This window comes from Maniola jurtina, chromosome 19 (assembly GCF_905333055.1).
Source record: "Maniola jurtina chromosome 19, ilManJurt1.1, whole genome shotgun sequence".
Lineage (NCBI taxonomy): Eukaryota > Metazoa > Arthropoda > Insecta > Lepidoptera > Nymphalidae > Maniola > Maniola jurtina.
The window spans coordinates 6,141,015-6,166,671 of NC_060047.1; the positions used below are offsets into that span (position 1 = coordinate 6,141,015).

A 25,657-nucleotide genomic window follows, 5' to 3' on the forward strand; every position below is an offset into this window, starting at 1 on the left:
CAGCACCAGGATTGAGGAGTTGGACTCCAAATTTTTTATGAAACAATGTCGCAAAGTTCCTCTATCGATTAAAAAAGAAATGACGCAAATCGGTTCAGAAATCTCGGAGATTTCGGTGTACATAGGTAGAAAAACACAACTCCCTTTTTAAAAGTCGGTTAAAAAAGTAGCCTATTTTACGCCCTGGTCAATCCTCTACTTGCCTGTGAAAGTCCCGTCAAAATCGGTTCAACCGTTCCAAAGATTAGCCTTTTCAAACAGACAGACAGACAGACAGACAGACAGACAAAAATTTTAAAAACGTGTGATTCAGTTATGGTATCGTTCAAATAACCATATGAGCTTAATATGAGGTAGTTATTTTGAAATTACAGACAGACACTCCAATTTTATTTATTAGTATAGATTATAATATTAAAGAAAATTTAACCTTTTTTTTACTTTACAGATACAAAAAGCCCACTCAGTAAATTAATTATTATTGACTCTTTCTCCCTTATATAAGATTGAAAGAGATCTGGAGACGGTGGTAGGCGGCATCTCGCGCCGCCTTGGTATGTAGCTCGGGTCACGTGAGTTCTAATGAATACAAAATACTGAGGAGAGTCAAAGGGCGCGCGGCGCAAAGCGTCGTCGCCGCGGTCGCAGCCGCCGTCATAAATAAAGATTAGTTGTTATCGAAAAGACGCTACGCTTCGGCTCCAATCAACTCTGCACGCGTGCGTTGCGCCTAAGAGCTTTACTTTTATTTTATTAGTATAAGGAAAACACAACTGTATTAATTTATCGTATGTATGTGCTAGATATAAGCAAATGCTGTATTTTTAATTAATGCGAATGGGAACACCACTTTAACAACAGAAAATAAAGAGGTAAATAGTTTTTACTTTTTTTTTAAATCCGATTTCCATGCCATCATGCAAAATTACATATTAAATTTTTTAATTTAAAAATATGTATTAATGAGAAACAGCATTTCTCGAATAGGACCACCGGTTCTATACTTTTATCCAATAGGTAGGTATTTTCCTTTACCAAAACATGTAGTAAAAGAATTTTTTAAAGTCACAATTCGAAACTGTGACTCCTTGGTAAGGTTTTGATTCCATCAAAGTATGACGCATTCCACACTCACCCTACAGAACAACTAACTCCAAACACTCACACAAACGCAATATAACTTTTCACTGACTTAAGTAACTGTAGCAAAGTTCCTTTAAAGTACAAACAATCCGGCCAACATTCCGTAGAAAATCTAACTACTGAACAAGAAGTCACACAAGTAAACAATTGTACATAAACAACAAGGTATAGAAGATTAAACTACTGCAAGCTAACATTGAAAGGCAAAGTACCAAGTAAGTCTTTGAGAATAGAAACTTGATAGAAAGTACTTAGTAAATGTTTGTTACAGAAACTCGAGAATTTGAACAATTCCTTTGATTTATTCAATAAGTGAGTCAATATAAGAAGACTTATTTACAAGTATGAACTAGTTGACCCTTCCCGGTTTTACTGAAAATCCTTTCCAGGATTTATGTTACTGAGAGGACCTATATATGTATTTGCAAAATTTCAAGTTTCTAGTTCTAGCAGTTTGACCTGTATGTTGATGTCAGTCAGGTTGAGATCTATAGAACGCACTTAGACTTTGCTCAGATTGAAAGACACTGTTAAAACGAGATAGCGTTATATCGCTAGGATAAGCCCTAATTCACACGAGCGTTAAAAAAGCGTTGCGTTAAAACCTGGCGTGGCGCTGAAAATATAACAGTGCGTGATAAAAAAGCATTGACGTGTGAACAGATACTTGGGAATGCATTTGTTTTATTTGAACACTTTTTTAACGGACGTTAAAAAGCTCTCGTATGAATTAGGCCTTAGTGTCTTCTACTCGTATTAACTGAAACTTAGAAGTCGGAGCAGAGTCAAAGTACGCTCTATAGATCTTAGCCTCAGTCAACTTTCCAAGATTTATATCTTTGGAATAAATCGATCACTCATTGAGTGATGTAAAAAGCTAACGATTTTGGTCAAACCTATTACCTAAATACTTCCCAAGGCAAGACTGACTAGCTAATGACTAAGCATCTAGGCAAGTGCGCTTCAATAGACCCCATCATTGCTTGCCGTCAAGTCTATCTCGCAATCAAAAAAAATAGTAGTTCAATAGATATTTTATTTAGTCTTAGGTACGCTTTCGAAATGGAAGTTTCATGTAGTGTGGGTACCATCGGACAGAGAAAAAAATTGGTTGTCTGTAAAGTCGGTTTACTGACGATAGTGGAACGTGACAACAAAGGCCGATTGTGCTTCTTTGTCGCTCGTTCCGCGCTCTCGCTTGCACTTCAAGCCTTACATAGAACGCCTCAGAGCGAGGTAACGCCGCATGAGTCATGTTTTTTCGTGCGTGCAGCCGGCTCTATCGAATTATAAGACGTTGTCACGTCAAAAATTGCACAAGTTGTATTAGGTAAATAAATATTTTTTTCATTTTCATCACAATCGAACCCGTCTATTTTGAGGAGTACGTGCAAAAGTAAAATAAACGGAGAAACTATGTATTACAGAGATAGAGAAGAGTTGGTGTGAGCAAGTAGGTACAAATAGTTCAAACTAATCTAGTCTCTATTCTCATAGACAAAAAGCCGTGCCGGCTCACCGCCAGCTTGCCGCGGCTGCCCTTGCGCTTGGCCGTGTGCTCCAGCTCGCTATCGCTGTCCCTGTCGTGCGCCTTGGATCGAATATAGCTCTGTATCTTTCTCTCTCGCTCCATGAAGCTTAGCTCTCGCGAGCGGGATAGCTGTATGCAAGCAATGGTTTAAGCAAAGCGCATTGCTTTATTGGCTGATGATATTTTCTTGTTCATTCAATCTTTCTTCAGTCATCATTAGAACTGTTCTCGAGTCGATGAATATTTTTAAAATTTTAAGTAATTCATTTCTATAAAATGAAGACTAGAGAGATTGAATCAACTTATAAAAATAAAATATGAGTATAAATATTAACAAACTGATAACTGAACTGAAAACTGAAATATGATTGATGTATTACATAATGTATAGCAACAATTTTGCCAGTGCAAACGTTGGTTTAGGGATCCGTAGTAAAATAAGGAACCCGCGAGCGGGTTGCAGACCAAGAGCTAAGCTAAGTTAGTTTAGCTTAGCTCGCATAGCTGACGCAGTTTTCCATACTTGTGTGCAGACCGCAAACTATGTGAACTAAGCTATGTGAGCTAACTAAAATATGCGAAGCTATGTTAGTTGTGTATGCCGATGCGCAGCTACGCGAGCTAAGCTATGTCCCTCCCGCCTTCCCCGCACGCCCTTCGCACATCCTTCGCCAGTGCTGTCCAGTGTCCTTTGTCGTACGCACGGTCGTTTCGTAGCGAATATGGAGCAATTTATCGAAGTTGTTAAACAATTTCCTGTGTTATGGAACACACAGTTAAAGGACTATCACAATTTAATTAAAAAGGATGTTGTATGGAAACAAATAGTGGAGGAAATAAGTAATCCAGACATACCAGACGGTGAGTTTAATTATTTTTTATTTCAAGTTTAATCTAATTTACATTATTAAAATAATTACAAAATAACTCTCTGACACGAAATGCTTCTCTAGTTGCTCGTAAGTTGTCGTATTGTACTGATCTTAAAGTTTGCTGTTCTTCAATATTGACGGTATTGGCGTTACTAGTTGTCGTTCTTGAAGACATTAAATAATTGTGCAAGACACAGGTAGTCTTTGTAATGACGTCCACTAGTTCCAATTGACATTCAAATGGTCGACGAAACACACGAAATCGCGCTGTTAATATGCCGAACGCATTTTCTACTACATTTCGTGCTCTACTGAGACGATAGTTAAAGGTGTTTTTTGCTCTGTTATCTAAACATGTACTCCGTGGGTACGGCCTCATAAAGTGTTTTTGTAATGGGAATGCTTGATCACCTATAAACACAAAAGGTGTTGGATCGCCATCAGGCGTTAAAGGTTTATGATTGGGCAAGTTTAATTGCCCGTTTTGTAATTTGTGGCCAAATGCACTATCTGCAAAAATACCTCCGTCGCTAAATCGGCCCATTGAACCAACGTCTATTATAATAAATCTTTTGTGTGCATCAACGACTGCGAGAAGGACGACAGAATAAAATTTTTTATAATTAAAATAATTAGAACCCGACTGAGGAGGGCATTTTATTGAGATATGCTTCCCATCCACGGCACCAAGGCAGTTAGGGAATTGCCATTTATCATTAAAGTCTTCTGCAATTACTTCCCATTCACTTTCTGTCGGTAACTTCATATATATTGGTTGCAAATGAATCCAAAGTGCATTGCACACATCTTTAACAATCAAAGAAACTGTATTATTACCCACTCTGTAATTGTATCCAATTGTTCTAAAGGAGTCGCCAGTAGCTAAAAACCTGAAACACATAAATATTTATTACTAAGTTTGACTTGGTGTTTGTTACAGTGAAAACTGCGAAGAATGAGTGGAAAAAATTACGAGATAGTCATCGAGAGTCACTCAAAAGGATGAAAGCCAGTACAAGTGGTCAGGCTGCTTCTCCGGCAAATAACTGGAAATATGCCGAGTTACTCGAATTTCTTTTACCCCACATGAAAAACCGTAAGAGAACTGGTAACGTATCAATTAATGATAAAAATACTTTGGCCAGTACATCAACTCAAAGTCAAAATACTTTGCCCGGTACTTCGATCGAAAGTCAAAATACATTGCCCAGTACATCAACCGAAAGTCAAAGTACTGAGATTTTCGAAGAAATTCCGAATGATGATGATGAAAATACTTCCGAACCACCAAGGATAAAAGTATGAAGTAGGATTCGGTATGGAGTAGTTTTATGGGGACAAAGTCCTGACGTGGGCGACCTATTTATATCGCAAAAAAAATGTATGCGAGTGCTAGTCAATATTAAGCAACGCGATAGCTGTAGGCCACACTTCATAGATAAAAAAATTCTTACACTACCTTGCATCTACATAATGGAGACAGCGTTATTTGTTCGGAAAAACATGCATCTATATAAAAAAACAGAAATAAATACAAATCAAAGAGATACTCGGAAAATAAATAAACTAGTAATACCATATTATAACCTTAAAACTATAGCCCGAACCAGCCCTTACTATAATTCTGTAATAATATATAATAAACTGCCAAGAATTATAACAGATGAAACTAAGGATACAATATTTAGAAGAAGGCTAAAGAAATGGCTAGTACAAAAATGTTTCTACAGCGTGAAAGAATTTTTGAACGAATAGACCTCAATAACACGATATAGTTATATAAAAAAAAAAAAATATTGATACATTTTTAAAGATTGACTAATAATATAATTAATAGGACATAATTAGTTAGGAATTGCCATAACATTTTTTTTAATTTTAATTTTAATTTTTTATTTTTTTTTTTATTTTAATTTTTTAATTTTTATATACGTGACATTTTATTTATATGTAATCACTTTGCAGCGCCCTGACGGGGCTTCATGTTGTAATATTATAATTATTTTCTATTATGATGTAAAACATGAATGCAAATAAATAAAGAATAAAGAATAAAGAATAAAAAAAAGAAAAGTTGCCGATGACGCATCATTAAACGACTTACTTCAGAAAGTCGATAACGATTTTATGAAGCGATGTGAGCAAAGAGAGCAACGGAAGGCTGAGGAGGCAAAAGAGGCGGAGAAACACAGACATCCGTTAAATTTATTTTTTGACAGTATGTGCGAGTCAACTAAAAAGCTTCCCGATTGGATACAAAGAGATGTAAAAAAAAAGCTTTTTCAAATTGTAAACGAAGCAGAGGAAAATTATGAAAGTTATTTGTCTAGGCAGACTTATCAATATGGGTACTCATCATCATCCACATTTTCGACGCCAACTCAAAACGATAACTTAGATAATTTGTAACCTTTTGGCATTTACCAATAACAAATATAAATAAATGTTTTTTTTAATTAAAATAGTTTTGCTTACCTTAAACAAATAGCTAATCTTTCTTCTGGGGTTATAGCCTTCCGATAGTTAGTATCTTGTTTAGTAATATCTCCGATAATCAATGATAACAAATCATAAAACTGAACTCTTGTAACACGATAATATAACTGAAAATGTTCATCATCTAATTCGTAAAATAAAGTTCTAAACTCTCCACTTGCGTGCCGAGATTCAATGTGTTGACATATCCAAGGTCTAGAACGTCGTTTTCTTATATAATAATAATAAGTCAGTATTAATCTTCTTTTTCTATGTGTAACGTATTCATCATCGGAACTTTCTTCATCGATTATATTCATAGCAAGCGCCTGACGTCCGTCTAATTGAACTCCGCAACACTAACTGAGCTTTGGCTTAGCTCTTTGTGTGCACGCCATTTATTTCTATCTTAGCTTAGTTTGGCTTAGCCTAGCTTCCCTAGCTTAGCTTTGGAATAGCTTAGTTTTCGGTCTGCAACCCGCTTTAAGCGCAGGCCAAACCGCGAGCTAAGACGAGCTAAACTATCTTTGTACAGCTTAGATCACATAGCTGCGGCGTCTTTTCATACTTCAGTTTACTTCGCAAACTACAAAGCTAAAATAAAGCGAAATAACTGAATTATGTCAGCTGGTTAATCTAACGATACCACCTTACCTGGCATTGGCTGAAACCGACAATACTACACTGTTTTAAGTTTTAAGTATCTAACTTAAAAGACAAAAGACTGGCAGTCCGTCACGTCACTACATATTTTGTTCGTCTTTAGTTTTCGGTGTGAACTGTGAACCGTTTAGCTCGCTTAGCTATTATCTAATAAGTTGAATGTAAGCTAAGCTACTTGAACTAAGCTAAACGAAGTTAGCTTAGCTCGCGGTGTGGCCTGCGTTTTACAGTTTCGTCTAACTACGTGTCACGTCCATTTTAATTAGAAACAAAGCTGTGAAGTTGGAAATTGGAATTCGTTACCTAACTACCTACCGTCAAGGAGTTAAGGAGTAGGTACTATAGTACCGACTTTGAATAAATGATTTTGAGTTGAAGTTTAAACGTCACTCGACGTTGTTGGTGAAATCGGCACTAAGTCGACCAAGATGTTTAGTTGGATAAGTAAAAATAGTGATAGAAAAATACATACCGAAAATGACTTTAATAATGTTTCTGATAATTCTTTTTGTTTAAGTATTTATGATAAGTTATTTTTAAGCATGACTACGGGAACCTATCTTATGCATGTTCCGATAAGCACTTAACCAACTTAAATTATTAAAAAGTTAATAACATCTGTTGCACAACCAAAAAAATTTACTAGCAAAATAGCAGATACCTATTTAAAAATAAATAAGTAGCTATTTTCTAAGTTAAAAAAGATTAAAATTTAAGTTTCACACTTACCTAACACAAATATACACTTAAAGCATGAATAAATATGTAAATAATTAACAAGCAATTAAATCTACGACTAAATTCAATATTCAGTAGACGTGCTTTATACAGTTCTTGTATCTATCTATAGCAATAATGTCTAGGAGACTATCCTGCAATGCATTCCCAATTCCCATGGTCACGCATTAGGGCCTGAGCAGACGAGGGACTATTGTCCACGGAGGACAAAAGCATATCTTTTGCTACGATTATTCGATATAAGTACGATTAGTCCTTTGTGTACGTTATGGATGCTGTTCCAGCCCGGCTAGCATGGGCAGTAGATAAAAATTATAGCCCCGATTATATCCACTGATTTCTATGACATCTGCCCGGCTAGCATGGGCAGTAGATAAAAATTATATCCCCCGATTATATCCACTGATGGCATATAATTTATATTAACGAGGCACGGGGATATAATTTTTATCTACTGCCCATGCTAACCGGGCAGTGACCAATTCTTGTCCTCCGCGGCTAGGAAAGTAGCCCGTCATCTGCGCAGACCCAGTGTCATCGTACTGCAGCCATCGTCCGATGTATTTAATCAGACTTTATAGATTATTACATAGGAAAACACATTACAAATTCTAACCTTGGTATATGATAAGTCTCCTTTATTGAAAGCAAGTTGCCTATGCGCTCGCCGTCTCGCCGCAGCACCATATGTCATCTCATCCGCTTCTTCAACGGAGCTGAATTCCCCTTCTTCTTCCTCGTCTGAGTAACCACGTTCTGAAATTAAATTAATTAAATGATTATTTATTGCTTCCATGAATACATTCAAAACAAGTATAAATTAAAAATGTATAACACACCCGACAAGTGAAGGTTACAGAAACTAGAAAAGAGCTGATAACTTTCAAACGGCTAAACCGATTTTCTTAGATTATAGCTAAGAACACTCTCGATCAAGCTACCTTTCAAACAAAAAAAAACTAAATTAAAATCGGTTCATTAGTTTAGGAGCTACGATGCCACAGACAGATACACAAACACACAATACAGATATACACTTCAAACTTATAACACCACTCTTTTTCTGTCGGGGGTTACAAATAAATTATACAGAGGCATCAGTTTCTCTCCCCTTACAGGCTGGAGTATTAAACAAAAAGCAAAAGACATTCGTTACATTAAGACACATTAATTACCTATGAAGTTTAGAAATAAGTAATAGGTACACCATTTTATTAGAAAAGTCCAAACTGGTTTACGTCTGAGCTATTCGCTGATTTCTACACGAGTTTACTCTTCAGGCTATTTTCTGACAACGTAATCAGTTTTTAAATTCAAAACTCAAAAACAAATTTGGATGATACAGCCCTCTTGACTGTCTTTATTAAAAAAAAAGAAAAACGTAAGGAAATAATCTTTTTATCTTTGACAAAGCTTCACTTAGGGCTATAACGAAAACAAAAGCAGGCGAAGAGGTCTACAACATCACTTAGACCCAAAACACTCTTTAAAGAAAGATCTTTATATCATAAATTATTTTTAAGAGCTAATCGATTATAGGGGGATCGAAATGTCCAGTTGGGTATATTTATGCATTTATACATTTGGCCTTAGCTTAAGGCAGCGATTTTATCAATGGATTAAGGAGACCAAGCTCTAATCTAAGTGTTTGGCCCTCCATTTTGGATGACGAATATCAAAATTTGAAGTCTTTAAAGTTTTTGAAAAATTATACTTACGGAAATAAAGCAACTATTAAGCGAAAATTTAAATCTTCTTTATTCGCTATCCCGTGGTGATCTAGCATTATTCCTTGCAACGTTAATGTATACGTTCGACGTTAATCCACTAAATCACGTATAGATGGCGCAGACCGTTATAAACTTGCAGAGTTCTACATAAAGGTGTTAGGTGTTATCTTGTGCGATGGTACGGAACCCGTCGCATGCAAGTCCGACTCGCACTTGACCGAATTTTTATGTAGATGTACCCATTTAGATTTTTTCAAAGGAGAGTTGGTTACCGGTTATGAGCAGAGTATTGTTGTTCTTGGTGTCGTGGTCTACGGGCGTGGAGGCGAGGCCGGTGATGGTGAGCCTGGCCACAGGCTGCCCCGCGCCGGCACCCACTTTCCCGCCCACACTGGTCAGCTCCAATTCCATGTCCATTGAACGCTGGAGGACCTACGGAAAAAGTAATAATATGTCAAATCCAATATGGCAGGTATAAAAAACGAGAATATGTCAATTTTTTTTTTAATATCACGTTTTTATATATTTTAGAAAATAATCCCGAAAGATCACTTGCCACTAAATTCATATAACATTATACCCTCCATTGAAGGGTCTATGTCCGCCTATAGGAGAAAATTAAAACCCTCAAGTATATTTTCCTTCAATTTTACCCCCTTAGGGGAAGTTTATCATTTAATTATTTATTAAATACCTCAACTTTATAAGAAAAGAAATCTTTCCTATGCTAAATTTCATGTTTGAGAGCTTTTTTGTTCCTGAGATTACGAGATAACTCAGTAAATATAAATTAATATTTCGATGGCGAAAGGCATGTCGCTTTTATAAAACATAGACAGGCTTTTATGTTAATCAAACATCTCATCCCAAAATAAACATGACCTAGATAATATGAACTCAAAGTTTTTAATTTGTCAAATATATATGCCGTGGGGATTCCGTAAAAACATTTCACTACGATCTCACTCCAATTAGAGGAAACATAAATTCAGCCTTAACGATGTTCCTCCAATTGCGTGATTCATTGCTACATACAGTAATTACTCTGTAGGGTTAACACGAGTTTACACATCTCGACAATGTTGATAGAGTTCGAGTATCGAAACCTTAAAAACCTTCAAACAAAAATGTAATATGGAGCTAATCTGCTTTGTTTTAAGCTCGAGTTCACCCCTATATTTCCTGGCTGCAGAATTATCCATTCTGCAGCCGGGAACGTGTGTTTTCAGTGAAGCCGAAAGGAGCGGAACCGTGTTCTATAGATCAATCACGATTAACAATAACTATCACTATCATCTTTAAATAATTAATATAATGAATGGGTCGAAAGCACACGTCTCAGCTTAGTTTGTCCCCGCTCCGCTTCAGTGGAAACGGACACTGAGATTGGACGCTCCAAGCGATGGAAAATAAAAACCGAGGATAATAAATACCACTGAATGTACGAAAAATAGTAGATCTATCAACATTGTCAAGTGTGTAAACTCGTACTAAGGGTACGTAGGTGAACTGTGATGTGTGGATGCGAATAATTACGCCAACACGAGAAAATTAAATTTTCAGTTCGTTAAATATATATAAATTAATGCCGAACAATTTTGACGGCTTATTGAGAATAATATGATATGAATATCACCTTGCTTTAGCCGAGCGTTTTCAAGCGAATAATTGGCTCGTAATAACTGGGTATTATAAAAATTCTCTACACGTTTTTTGATCAACGAAAATAATAATGTGAGGTTGATATTAAACTTTACACATCAGAGAATTTTTTAATTTGAAAATGACAAATCAAAATGTTTAGAATACTTAAAAATAAATAATTAATCAGTTCGATTATATTATCTGAAAGTAAGCATCATTTTAAAACTGAATTAAGTATAGTCTCATATTTTCCATTTAGCTAAAATCTGAATACAAGAGTATATAAAATGAGATAAGCAACGAGCGATGAACAAGCTAAATGGAAATAAAACGTTTGCTTCTTTCTTAAGCCTGAAACACGCAAAACGCGACAAAGACGACAAGCGCTCATCATTATAAATTCGCTAAATAGATACCGAAAAATCAATTTTGTAACAATTCCTACCAGTCATAAACCTGTTCGGTCTCCCATACAGCTATTCATTCGCCTACGCTTATTCTACATCATCGGTCACTACTACAATATGGTATTTGCCTATGTCAAAAATAAATTATTTCCTAGAAATGATTAAATAGAGGGTCTTCCAAAATACCTAAAATACACATCCTTTGTTAGTTTTAAGTGTAATTACCATTTTAAATTATCGATTAAACTACAAAAGCACGTCAAATTGGGTGAATTTATGTGAAAATTTATGAGAAACACCGGATTCGCCTCCGCTTGTCATCGCTACTCCGCCTGTTCATAGTTTTACCGAACTTGAGCATCAGAGCTCGGACTCAAGCACCAGCTAGCTGCTAAGTAACACGGAATTATCCATTTAGGTACTTGCAAGTCGTGTGGGACGTTAAAAGTATTTTATCAGACTCATTTTCCACTTGAACAAAAGATGTTAGAATTCATATCAGTTGATTAGGTGTGAAAAGATTGATATGATGATAAATTAAAAGGAAGCTATACACACATTAAATTATACACGGTCAAAATGATAAAGATCAAGGAAGAACCTACCTAGTCTAGTTATTATATAGAGAATGTAACCTCTAGTTATGGTCGTATAGGTCTATGATCTAGAGTGAAACAGTTGGAAAATATAAGTCTGTTTAAAAAATACCTGATCCATCCTGATGACGCCTTCAGCTAACGTCTTGTACCCGAGTATTGTGCGGTTTTTGTATTTCTTGCGTCTCTGCAACATAATCTGCAACCTGCAACCATTAAAAACTGATAAATAAAAAATAAGGTTAACTTATCACGCGAACCGTAAAACATCCTGCCATATATTGCAAAGATCTTGATGTTGCATAATAAAATAATCTTGGTATTTCCATGCATGTTGCCTTTTATTGTGGAGCTATTATATTGTTAGAATTTTTCCATTGTTGTTACTGTTCATAAATTATTTTATATAAAAAACTTTCTTTTTACCTAAATAAGACCAAAATCGTAACCGTAACCGATAAATGAGTAGCAGAATTGATCCTTCATGATACAATCAGTTGACGACAACACAGCACGTTCTAAACGAAAGTAAGAAAGAAAACCGAAAAAACATTTGTTTAAAAATTATGCCACACAACTAGTTTTACCAAAAGGTAGATTATCCGGCCCTTCCGCCACTTGATTATTGAGATAGTCATACCTATTCATCATAGATTTTTTTATGGCCGTTACTTTAAGTTTTGCTTTTAGAAAGCAAACGGCTTGAGAGATAAATCACTCTAAATGTTAAAAGAATGGTAGAACAAAAAAAATAAAGAAATGAAATAAATTAAATACTGAGAAATACGTCTTAAAACAAAATTTCTTTGAGCCTATCCATAAACAAACAATAAATTAGCTTAAGTTTTTAAAATTGCGTTAGGGTCGGTCATAAATTTGATAAAGTCGTCAATTTTAACTTAGAAATCTTTGTAAGTGTAATAAACAATGCCATATATTGCAACCAGATTGCGCGAAAGTAAAAAAACACCATGGGAACATGAGAAATAATTGTGAAGCCAAAATCGGACCATTCAGGAACACCGAGGTGTGTCAAAAGGCGGAACTTTGAAACACCATTTCTTCTGTCCACCAATAAAAATTCAGGGGTGCGCAGGAGACAATCAAAAGACGAATCAGATGCTCTCGTGTTTTTTTCTGTTACAGGAAGAGGGAGAAAGTCGAAAGGTAGAGAAGGGAGACGATATTAGCAAAAGGACAGTCGTCGAGAAGGATTCATTCGGGCCCTCAGCCTTCGAGACTCATCACTCTATTCCAGATTATTTCGACATTAATTTCGATATTTCAAAATTAAAGTTTTGAGAAAAGGAAAATTGTAAAATTGAAACAATAATTTTAGTATTGTTAAAATTAGTAACTAGTAAAATTTGATAGTGTAAAATCTTAATTAATCAGTGTGTTTTGAGCCGACAGAAGCTGATATTGGGTGACGTATTATATTTTGTGTTATTTTGACTAGATTATTTTGAAATCAGCTCCACAACCCTAGTTAATTAAATTAATTGATTGATTTAATTAGAAATGAATCCAGATAATGTATTACACACTTTGTATTTTATATGACGTAAATCGGGGATCCACAACTTGGTTTTAGCAGAGGTGGGTTCTAGAAATTTTGTTTGTAATGATTTACATAATCCTTAAATTATGAATACGAGGCTATAAAAATCGTATCTATACTCTAGACCGCACAATGAGTTAACTCCACGTTTGAACATAAAATTAAACTTCTTAAACCAAAGTGTTTAATTGAGACGAAATAACTAACTGCGGAGCTGGGATCTGAATATATCTAGATTGATTGTATAAAACTGTGTAATGTGTGTCCTTAAAATTTACTTTATTATAGAAATAAGAATTGTAGATAATATCTCTATTAAATATGTGGGCATGTGTGTATTTTTAGATCTCTATTAAATATGTGGGCATGTGTGTATTTTTAGATAAAAATGATAATATCTAGAGCCGAAAGGGTTTTTTGTTCTGAATATTTGCTTTTCCCTTTCAATAATTAGTATGGCTTAGGAAGCAAGTATTCGGCCGGGAATTAATTAATGTAATAAAGTTACTTAATTTCCAGTCTAAATAATAAATTCAGTTTCTCTTCTTTTTTTCTAAATACTCAACTGTATGAGTAAATAAACAATTATTTACCAGAAATAAATGCACTTGGGTATAACTATCATCTTTTATTTGCTATATTTAGATACATTTTCCTAGACATTTAATAATGGAGATTCAATTTGTTTGGAGGCTAGACTATCGTATTGTAATATTAACAAAGCCAAAGATACAAAGAAACCATGTATCGAACTAACTTGAGCTCCAATATTAAGATTTTCTCATATGACCTATTTACCAATCACAATTTCCTATTATTAAGTAAAAATTAGGTTAGGGTTTTTTTTCAGCAGTGCACCTATTTATAATACTAGCTCTTATTCAGCATTAAATAGGGATTAGAATTGAATTAGCAGTCTAATGCAGTCTGATGGAATGACTCTTGTCGTTACAATTATTGATTTGGTAGAAAAATCACTCAATAGCTAAAATAAGGTGGTGTACTAATAAACTACTAGCTACCGCGGTATCAACATAGTCTTCATCAACATGGACAGCTTTCACCGGCTCACTACTGAGCGCGGACTTCATAGAGAACTCTCAGACTTGTAGTTTTCCTCACGATGTTATTCTCTGCACTAAACAAGTGATGTTTTAAATTAATTGTAATGTATACAACTACGAAAGATTTAGGAATAGTTGCCAAAGTTTCGAACCCTGACCTTCTAGTAGATAGAGAAATGACTTAACCACGGTGCCATCGCGGTTAATAATCATTTCAAGAAATGTACGAGAGGCAGCGAGCATCGATGGCTGCGAGCGGACAAAAAAAAAGGGCAGGTATAAACCTTTTTTTTTTTTGTGTGTCATTGTTACGCCGAGGTTTTGGGAGATCGAGCGACGACACTGTATTCTGGTAAAACCTAGGGACATTCGAAAGCATAATTCGGGAGAACTATTAATTTGATATCCATGACTTATAAAGTCGGATTTAATTAAAAAAAAGGCACACGGTCGATTAGGTGGCTCCTGGCGGCAGAGTTCCGGCACACCAATACACGCCATGTCTTATAAGCAGCGACTTCCCGACCTCTAAATTGGCCAATTTAGACATAATATAACAAATGAATATATATACCAAAATATACCATGGTAAGGGGCGAGCCCAGAGCTCATTGAAAAGAACCTAGGTTTACGTACCTAGGCAATTGAAAACGCTTCGCAGCGCAAATAGGGAAGTTGACTGCAGCCCCATAACAATGCTAAAAGACCGGATACCGGTGCAGGGATCCCCCGTGCTAGAAGGAGCTCTGGTCAGAGAAGATGGCCAAATCGGCATATACATGTATCAACCGACCTTTCATTCAGGCCAGAACGTATAAATTAAACTTTTTCTTTCCTCCTCAGGTTTTTTCTCTTGAGAGAGTTGAATGAGTCAAATTAATAGCTCTATAAGATAAAGTTCTTCTTTTAAACCGCGAAAGTCTGGTAGTTTGATTGGGGACGTCTACATTGTCCACCCGACGTATTGTGCCTGCCATATACTTGGCATTACGTGTATTAACATATAACTCCAAATGCTAAAGGTGTCCCTGAGTTTAGCCGTTTTATTTATAATAATTTCCTCATTATAGCCAATCACCAAATATTAAACAGAGACGATTCACGTACCATCACAGAAATATGATGCCGAGTGACCAGGGATCTATGTACGTATTCGAAATAACGATATGACTAGATTTACATTAACATAAAAATAACACAACGTAGAAATTGTGATTGGGTATTTGAGGGAGAAAAATTTATAAACTTACATTACTATTTATAAATTATAAGTTTTAAGGACACACTGCATGTTGTTTTATATATATATGTTGTACATTTACATTTATTTATGTATAGGGGGAGCAGGAGCAGAAATAAGCTATGTGTCTTATAAATGTACAATTTACAGGTTTTCAGAGAGGATATTACAAAGACCGAGTTATTTATCCCGTGCTTATTTCTTAGACTTAACAAATTTTGCTTAAAGTCTGGGAATTCATATAATCAAAGCACTTCGCGCATGTGGTTGCAAATTATAGCAGTATTGCACTATTATGCTAATTACAACTTTGCATATTACTAAATTTTACACGGAAAGTAAAAAATTAAAAATATTTAAGATAGTACCAAAGTTGGTAAAAGAAATAGGGTCAAATTGAAAAAAAAAAAAAAAAAAGATGTCTTCAGGTAGGAAGGGACGTAGAGCAAAGCAAGTAGGTGCGGGGCAAAGCGATGTTAGTACCGTAGAATCGAGCGAGCAAACAACGACCTTAGGGAATGCTACATTAGAGTTGATTTTGAAAAAAATCACCGAGTTCGAAGCAAAATTACAACAGTTAAATTCAAATACCGGTTCAAATGAAATCGCGAGCGTTTCTTCACACGAGTCGAACGGGATTAATGAAAATGAAAAATCTGATAGGCAGGGGTCAAATCTTGAAACCGCGAGCACAAGTACATTATCTGAGACCCGGAATTTATATGTTGTACAGCCGTCAGTAACTAAACCAAATTTCGACGGAAAACCATTCACTAACCCCATCGTTTTTCTAAAACGATTAAAGAAATATATAAGGGCGGTAAATGGATTAGATCGCGAAATAGATATAGCGTTAGGTTGCATCTCGGGGCATGCTCGGAAGGTTATGGACTTGTATTCGAAGGGCTGGACTACGTTCGCTGACTTCGAGATTGATTTTAGACGAAATTATTGGACCGAACAAATTCAGGAATCTGTAAGATATAAATTGATTAATGCGGTATATTCAAGCGATTCGGGAATGTCGATGTCCGAACATTTTGCTGAGCAAGCAGAATCAATGCAGTCATTAACTATTGCGTTTAGTGAGAGAGATTTGGTCAATTCTATTATGCGACATTATGCTATAGATATACAACGATTATGGTTTACTAGAACAGAGGAAGTTAACATCATGAACGGAGCGAAATTTCTTCGAAACATAGAGCAAAATATTGTTGAAAAACCCAGGCAATTTACGAGAGGTACTGTTAGTAATAATTACAGAGGTAGACGATACAATGAGTCACCATCGAGACGACCTATTGTAGCAACAATGTCAACAAGAAGTTGGAGAGCTAGGGGAAATTCGACGAGGGGACGCGGCTATCGTGGTCGATTAGGTTCTAGGGTTAACTTTAACAGGCCTACGGTATCCGAATCTAAACAAATTAGGCCGGCTATCACGTTCGTGAAAGAGGGCGAGAATCTTACTGTGTCTAAGAATGTGGGGGAGGGTTCATCAAAAAACTAGAATGCCCAACACAAACGAGGTCAAGTCAGTTAGTCTTGTGTGGCACGGGCGTCAGAAAGACCTCAGATCACGAAGGGACAGGTGTAGTCTATAGAATCTTAATTAATAGTGGATGGAAGCCAGGACAGAGTTTGGGGACCGGAGATAAGGGACTTAAACGGTTGTTAAGAGGCGGCGTTGATTATAACGAGTATAGTAGTCAATTTGAAATTAGGAGTATAGGAATCTTATTGGAAAACCAGTTTGAAAATGTAACAGAGTGTAATGAGTTAGGCGTGACTTGTGAAACTTGTATGAGGAGAGGTTTGAATGTGTACACAATGTATCATGAATTAGATGAACAAACCGATGTGAGTGTTGATTATTCTTTACCTAGGTTACCTGAAGTATGTGTTAGATTGTATGGAAGAAGTATGAGTGCACTCATAGATACGGGAAGTCAGATTAGTGGAATAACTAGGGAATTGTACGACTCTATTCTAAGAGAACATGGGACATTGCCAGAGATCGCTATTCCAGCAATTCAAATACAAGGCGCGTTTGGATCGCGAAGTGAAAGCACAAATCGGTTAGTGCTAATAGAGTTTCAGTTAGGTAGTACTTTAGTTGAAGCACCTGTACTAGTTATGCGACGTCTTCCTAGGTCATTGATACTAGGATACGATTGGTTAGAGCGGGTAAAAGGAATAGTGAACTGTAATGGTGAACACACTTTGACTATTGAACATATGGGCGTTAGGTCTTGTGTTAGGCTGAATTCGGACTGCAAAATCGAAAGGTTAGGGGGAGAGACAAACGCAGCCACGATTAATTTAATATTAAATCAAAACTCTAGGCCAGTGGAACAAAGTGTATTAGACATGAATTTAGATAATGAGAAATTTAAGGGATTTAAATTAGATGACGCGAACTTAAGTAATGAACAAAAGGAATTATTACTACCTGTGTTAAACAAACACTGTAAGGTATTTACGGAAGGTTTAGGTTTGACAAACAAGTACGTACACGTTATTGAGCTGTTAGACGAAACACCTTTTGTAAAACACAGTTATCCGGTACCTTTGGCATATAGAGAACAGGTAAAAACCGAATTAGAAGAGTTAGAAAAACTAGGCGTGATCAGACAGGAAGCGACTCCTTACTGTAGTCCTCTCACTTTCACTAAGAAGCGAGATGGGTCAATAAGACTCTTATTGGACGCACGAGAGTTGAATAAGAAAATGGTAGGTGACGCGGGCGCGCCTCCACTCACATCTGAGATTTTACAATCCTTTCATGGAGTAAATTATATCAGTTTAATTGATTTGAATAATGCCTATTTTCAAATACCTTTGCATAAAGATTCTAGGAAGTATACTGGGTTCTCGTTCATGGGGAAGACGTATACTTATAATGTTTTACCTCAAGGTTTAAAGACTTCTGTAGCAGGGTTCTCGAGAGCAATGGATTATATCCTAGTAGGAGTACGAGAGTTTTGCGTAAACTATTTAGACGACATAGTCATATTCACTACCGGGGACATAAGGTTACACTTAGAACATTTAGATCGAGTGTTAGATAAATTAGAAACCGCAGGTTTAACTGGAAGGTTAGAGAAGTGTCGGTTCTTATGTGTAGAGGTAAAGTTGTTAGGACACATAGTAAATACTAACGGGGTACGTATGGATCCTGAACGGGTTAAAGCCATATTAGACTTCCCTATACCTCGGACTATAAAACAATTACGAGGATTTCTGGGATTAATAAATTATTTCAGAAGATTTATTTCAAAATATAGCGAAGAGGTTAAACCACTGTGTGACCTATTAAAACAAAATACGAAATGGTCATGGACAGAGGAAATTAACGATTGTTTTGAAAGGGTCAAGAAATTGTTTATAGACACGATACTTCTTGTACACCCAGATCCTAAGGGAACTTATTATTTACAAACCGATAGCAGTAATTTGGGGGTTTCGGGTTATGTCTATCAATTGAATGAAGCTGGTGAAGAACAAATATTAGGGTTCTGTAGTAAAGCATTGACAGAGACAGAACGCAAATGGACAGTTACTGAACAAGAACTATGGGCCATCATTTTCAGTTTGTCAAAGTTTGAAACATATTTGAGAGGGGCGAATTTAGTCATTAGGACTGATCATAAAAGTCTGATTTTCTTGCAGACGTGCAAACTATTGAGTGCTAGGATGATACGTTGGGTACATTATATAGGGCGATTTAATTACACAGTCGAACATGTGAAAGGTAAACTAAACATTGTAGCAGACGTATTGTCTCGACACTTAAAGGGGACCACTGATGTATTAACTAACAAGGTCACGGGGCCTGAAATGAATCTATTTAAAACATCATTAGGACGATTAGTGCGGGAGCGATGGAGAGAGATAGGTAGTTATCAAAGTCGCGACAAGACTGTTAGTGAGATAATTAGACGCGTGCAAACAGCAGACACTTCTGAATCAAAGTACTACGTGCTTAAAGAAGGGATTCTTTATAGAAGAGACATAAAAGGGGATATCTTAAGGTTATATGTTCCCGAGAACATACTAAGGGATTTGATAGTTAGCATACATGAAGAAGTAGGTCATTTCGGGCGATACAAGGTTTATGCTCTGATGAAACGTCAATATTATTTCCCAAATATGTCTCGTATAATAGGTCGTGTTGTAAGAGCTTGCGAGGCATGTCAGAAGTCAAAACATGCTTTGGAAACGCACACGGGGCCGATAAAAACTGTAATAGCGAAGGAAATAGGAGAGAGAGTTTTTTGCGATATTTTTGGACCTTTACCGGCAGGACGATTTGGTTTTAAATACATATTCGTAATGCAAGATGCTTATAGTAAGTTAATCAGACTATACCCACTACGCCAGGCTAGTGGGAAGGCTACTTTAACTTGTGTAAAAAAGTTTCATAAGCAGGTCACAATTAAGACATTATGTTCAGACAGAGGCGCGAACTTTACTTCAAAAGTTTTCGAGTTAGGTATTCGCCAACTAGGTATCGAATTAACGCACACATCTGTTAGAAATCCGCGGCCAAATTCGACAGAGAGGGTTAATAAAGAGTTAGGTAGATTATTCAGGACGTATTGCGACAAATCACATCGATCATGGGTAGATCTATTATCGGATATAGAAGATTGTTACAATCAGGTAATACATACTACAACTGGATATTCGCCAAACGAGATTATATATGGAAAACGTACTCTGCTATCGACTGATTTCAACACTGACTCATCGGTGAGGGCAGACTTACAAGGTGAACCGTTAGAACAGATTCGACAACAGGCACGACAAAACATAGATAAGGCGGCCGAAAGTAGGCAATTACATTATAACAAAAATCATAAGTTAATACAATTCGAAATTGGAGATTTAGTGAAACTTAAGACTTTTACGAAGTCAGATGCGGATAAAAAGTTGACAAAAAAAATTCATGCGCTTATATGAAGGACCGTACATAATAGGGGCAGTTCCATATAATAATGTATATACATTAATAGACGTTCATACTGATAAAGTTAAGGGTAACTACAATGCCATTCATTTGTTTAGGTACTATGTAGATAACTAGAAAGATAGGTAAAACCAGAGTATTGAAAGGAACAGAAAACAGGTAGTTTGGGGTACACTAAACAAAGAGATACCTGAGTTAAGTAGTTATGGTCATGCCCGAGGGGATAATAGATAGGCGTGGGAGGTTTAATACTAACGTTCTAATACAGATAAGGAGAAAAATAGATTTTGAAACAACTAGCACAGCTGCAGGGACAAAAGGGGGATTACTACGTGTATTAAAAATCTATTTTGGGGGAGTGTGAGATAGTCATACCTATTCATCATAGATTTTTTTATGGCCGTTACTTTAAGTTTTGCTTTTAGAAAGCAAACGGCTTGAGAGATAAATCACTCTAAATGTTAAAAGAATGGTAGAACAAAAAAAATAAAGAAATGAAATAAATTAAATACTGAGAAATACGTCTTAAAACAAAATTTCTTTGAGCCTATCCATAAACAAACAATAAATTAGCTTAAGTTTTTAAAATTGCGTTAGGGTCGGTCATAAATTTGATAAAGTCGTCAATTTTAACTTAGAAATCTTTGTAAGTGTAATAAACAATGCCATATATTGCAACCAGATTGCGCGAAAGTAAAAAAACACCATGGGAACATGAGAAATAATTGTGAAGCCAAAATCGGACCATTCAGGAACACCGAGGTGTGTCAAAAGGCGGAACTTTGAAACACCATTTCTTCTGTCCACCAATAAAAATTCAGGGGTGCGCAGGAGACAATCAAAAGACGAATCAGATGCTCTCGTGTTTTTTTCTGTTACAGGAAGAGGGAGAAAGTCGAAAGGTAGAGAAGGGAGACGATATTAGCAAAAGGACAGTCGTCGAGAAGGATTCATTCGGGCCCTCAGCCTTCGAGACTCATCACTCTATTCCAGATTATTTCGACATTAATTTCGATATTTCAAAATTAAAGTTTTGAGAAAAGGAAAATTGTAAAATTGAAACAATAATTTTAGTATTGTTAAAATTAGTAACTAGTAAAATTTGATAGTGTAAAATCTTAATTAATCAGTGTGTTTTGAGCCGACAGAAGCTGATATTGGGTGACGTATTATATTTTGTGTTATTTTGACTAGATTATTTTGAAATCAGCTCCACAACCCTAGTTAATTAAATTAATTGATTGATTTAATTAGAAATGAATCCAGATAATGTATTACACACTTTGTATTTTATATGACGTAAATCGGGGATCCACAACTTGGTTTTAGCAGAGGTGGGTTCTAGAAATTTTGTTTGTAATGATTTACATAATCCTTAAATTATGAATACGAGGCTATAAAAATCGTATCTATACTCTAGACCGCACAATGAGTTAACTCCACGTTTGAACATAAAATTAAACTTCTTAAACCAAAGTGTTTAATTGAGACGAAATAACTAACTGCGGAGCTGGGATCTGAATATATCTAGATTGATTGTATAAAACTGTGTAATGTGTGTCCTTAAAATTTACTTTATTATAGAAATAAGAATTGTAGATAATATCTCTATTAAATATGTGGGCATGTGTGTATTTTTAGATCTCTATTAAATATGTGGGCATGTGTGTATTTTTAGATAAAAATGATAATATCTAGAGCCGAAAGGGTTTTTTGTTCTGAATATTTGCTTTTCCCTTTCAATAATTAGTATGGCTTAGGAAGCAAGTATTCGGCCGGGAATTAATTAATGTAATAAAGTTACTTAATTTCCAGTCTAAATAATAAATTCAGTTTCTCTTCTTTTTTTCTAAATACTCAACTGTATGAGTAAATAAACAATTATTTACCAGAAATAAATGCACTTGGGTATAACTATCATCTTTTATTTGCTATATTTAGATACATTTTCCTAGACATTTAATAATGGAGATTCAATTTGTTTGGAGGCTAGACTATCGTATTGTAATATTAACAAAGCCAAAGATACAAAGAAACCATGTATCGAACTAACTTGAGCTCCAATATTAAGATTTTCTCATATGACCTATTTACCAATCACAATTTCCTATTATTAAGTAAAAATTAGGTTAGGGTTTTTTTTCAGCAGTGCACCTATTTATAATACTAGCTCTTATTCAGCATTAAATAGGGATTAGAATTGAATTAGCAGTCTAATGCAGTCTGATGGAATGACTCTTGTCGTTACAATTATTGATTTGGTAGAAAAATCACTCAATAGCTAAAATAAGGTGGTGTACTAATAAACTACTAGCTACCGCGGTATCAACATAGTCTTCATCAACATGGACAGCTTTCACCGGCTCACTACTGAGCGCGGACTTCATAGAGAACTCTCAGACTTGTAGTTTTCCTCACGATGTTATTCTCTGCACTAAACAAGTGATGTTTTAAATTAATTGTAATGTATACAACTACGAAAGATTTAGGAATAGTTGCCAAAGTTTCGAACCCTGACCTTCTAGTAGATAGAGAAATGACTTAACCACGGTGCCATCGCGGTTAATAATCATTTCAAGAAATGTACGAGAGGCAGCGAGCATCGATGGCTGCGAGCGGACAAAAAAAAAGGGCAGGTATAAACCTTTTTTTTTTTGTGTGTCATTGTTACGCCGAGGTTTTGGGAGATCGAGCGACGACACTGTATTCTGGTAAAACCTAGGGACATTCGAAAGCATAATTCGGGAGAACTATTAATTTGATATCCATGACTTATAAAGTCGGATTTAATTAAAAAAAAAGGCACACGGTCGATTAGGTGGCTCCTGGCGGCAGAGTTCCGGCACACCAATACACGCCATGTCTTATAAGCAGCGACTTCCCGACCTCTAAATTGGCCAATTTAGACATAATATAACAAATGAATATATATACCAAAATATACCATGGTAAGGGGCGAGCCCAGAGCTCATTGAAAAGAACCTAGGTTTACGTACCTAGGCAATTGAAAACGCTTCGCAGCGCAAATAGGGAAGTTGACTGCAGCCCCATAACAATGCTAAAAGACCGGATACCGGTGCAGGGATCCCCCGTGCTAGAAGGAGCTCTGGTCAGAGAAGATGGCCAAATCGGCATATACATGTATCAACCGACCTTTCATTCAGGCCAGAACGTATAAATTAAACTTTTTCTTTCCTCCTCAGGTTTTTTCTCTTGAGAGAGTTGAATGAGTCAAATTAATAGCTCTATAAGATAAAGTTCTTCTTTTAAACCGCGAAAGTCTGGTAGTTTGATTGGGGACGTCTACATTGTCCACCCGACGTATTGTGCCTGCCATATACTTGGCATTACGTGTATTAACATATAACTCCAAATGCTAAAGGTGTCCCTGAGTTTAGCCGTTTTATTTATAATAATTTCCTCATTATAGCCAATCACCAAATATTAAACAGAGACGATTCACGTACCATCACATTATGAAAGCTAAGGCCCCAAGCAAAAAAAACTCCGGAATAAACAGTGTCATATTGTGTATGTAGCACATCCTGAAAAAGTTTCTGCTCAGCTCCGTGCCACGTATACCCTGTATACCTACCATTACATAAACACAAGAGCATACAGCACTAAATTTCAGTTGCAATCGTCAGACAGGGCCACGGAAATCACGATTTTTGGAAGATCTTTGTAGTGTTTAATTCACCGAAGTTGCAGTATTGCGTGGTCTTAGGTATGTTTATTAGTTACTTGGATGAGCAGTAGCGGTGAGATGAACGGTGCATCAATGTACAATGTGCAATGTACCTTGCAGATTTAACTGCTTGTAGCGAATTATACCAAAATAGCTTCTTGCTCTTTGAGTAGGTATCTCGGACTTCCAAAAAGCAAGTCTATCCAATATTTGCTAAATGGCTACTACTTACTTCTCATCATTTAACATTAGATTGGCATAAGCCATCTCTCTGTTCGCTAAACGATATCGGTATATTAGTTTTTACGGCCCTTAAAGGCTTAAATATCCATTATGGCGTCGACTACGATTATGGAAAAATCCTATTTTCCTATTTTCAGACCCGCCTGAAGCTTACCGCTTACCAAATCCTGTCATATTGGAATTCTAAACCGCTTGGGACTAAACGTACCCAAACTTTAGGCAGTGAAATTAAATTTATTTACCAAACTAATTTTCCTAAAATATAAGTTTAAATGTAGGCGGTAATCAATCTCAAAAACTTATGGTCTTATTCTGATATATACTGATATATTCATTGTCATCTATATGATTCCCGAGTGCTATTAAGGTATAAATTATATCACGCGGACGAAATTGCGGGGAAAAAATAGTATTTAACGAAACCGTAGATGTATATCCATAAAGTATAAAAAATATCGAAAATAAAGGTTAAGTTAACGTACGTTTTTTTCTTTAAATAATAATTAAGAAGTTTTGTTTATCAATTAGTTTTTGTAATCAGCTCAGGGCTTAAAAATAGCCAGTAGCACCTATAAGCAAACAAAGGTTACACAATCATTGTTATTTTTTTAATTAACACGGGTTTAAAATGTTATCATATACTTGTATACTTAGCTAAGATAGGGCTTGTTGAATCATAATGTTTGTTCACTATTGTGATATGATTATGATACGAATAACATACTCGTACCTACGCCATGCTTATTAGTTAGAAGTTACACGGAATCTCGAATTAATTCATTGCCATTGACTTTTTAAACGCTGTACCTCATACCTAAAGAAAGTTATGAATTATGATCGTTTGAATTTGAATTATAAAGCAATTACAATAAAATTATAGTAGAGAACTCGCAATCTTGAATGTAGGTTTCCTAATAATTAAGTACTTAATCTCTTGTACCCCTAAACCATAGGACATCTACCAAAATTGTATTAAGAAGTCAAACACGATAATTCCCGTAAGTTCCCAGATTTCTCCTATATCAATGGTTCCCAGTGTTATATTATATACTAAATGACACCATTGCATGCTCTTGATACATTTTGC

At 35.8% G+C, this 25,657-nt stretch overlaps 3 protein-coding genes across 11 annotated transcripts in view; 1 reads left to right on the forward strand and 2 right to left on the reverse strand.

The window, feature by feature from the left end:
- The window catches only part of LOC123875122 (phosphofurin acidic cluster sorting protein 1), a 126,231-nt gene that overhangs the window by 13,569 nt on the left and 87,005 nt on the right, over positions 1–25,657 (reverse strand). For 7 of the 9 annotated variants that reach the window (XM_045920788.1, XM_045920787.1, XM_045920786.1 and 4 more), the window contains exons 3-6: positions 11,912–12,005; positions 9,425–9,584; positions 8,039–8,178; positions 2,663–2,803 (exon numbers count right to left, since the gene is read on the reverse strand). In XM_045920788.1, coding sequence (XP_045776744.1) covers positions 2,663–2,803; positions 8,039–8,178; positions 9,425–9,584; positions 11,912–12,005 — 535 coding nt within the window. The remainder of the gene's footprint in view (positions 1–2,662; positions 2,804–8,038; positions 8,179–9,424; positions 9,585–11,911; positions 12,006–25,657) is intronic. The other 2 variants (XM_045920790.1, XM_045920789.1) reach the window with 1 other exon arrangement.
- LOC123875138 lies at positions 3,250–6,028 on the forward strand. Its single transcript, XM_045920819.1, has 3 exons — positions 3,250–3,535; positions 4,487–4,845; positions 5,611–6,028. Exons 1-3 carry the CDS (start codon positions 3,250–3,252, stop codon positions 5,953–5,955), a joined length of 990 nt encoding a protein of 329 aa, XP_045776775.1. The 3' UTR covers positions 5,956–6,028.
- On the reverse strand, positions 3,533–6,341 carry LOC123875134 (protein ANTAGONIST OF LIKE HETEROCHROMATIN PROTEIN 1-like). The gene is made up of 2 exons (XM_045920814.1): positions 6,022–6,341; positions 3,533–4,436 (listed from the first exon to the last, which is right to left on the reverse strand). Exons 1-2 carry the CDS (start codon positions 6,339–6,341, stop codon positions 3,569–3,571), a joined length of 1,188 nt encoding a protein of 395 aa, XP_045776770.1. The 3' UTR covers positions 3,533–3,568.

What these genes read in the sequence shown, in the direction of transcription:
- LOC123875138 (XM_045920819.1), top strand. Translation starts at nt 3,250, where the DNA reads ATGCGAAGCTATGTTAGTTGTGTATGCCGATGCGCAGCTACGCGAGCT. An exon ending in TAATCCAGACATACCAGACG is followed by an intron (nt 3,536 to 4,486) that starts GTGAGTTTAATT and finishes TGTTTGTTACAG; the next exon opens with TGAAAACTGCGAAGAATGAG. An exon ending in CCGAACCACCAAGGATAAAA is followed by an intron (nt 4,846 to 5,610) that starts GTATGAAGTAGG and finishes TAAAGAATAAAA; the next exon opens with AAAAGAAAAGTTGCCGATGA.
- LOC123875134 (XM_045920814.1), bottom strand. Translation starts at nt 6,341, where the DNA reads ATGAATATAATCGATGAAGAAAGTTCCGATGATGAATACGTTACACAT. An exon ending in AGATTAGCTATTTGTTTAAG is followed by an intron (nt 4,437 to 6,021) that starts GTAAGCAAAACT and finishes TATGTGTTTCAG; the next exon opens with GTTTTTAGCTACTGGCGACT.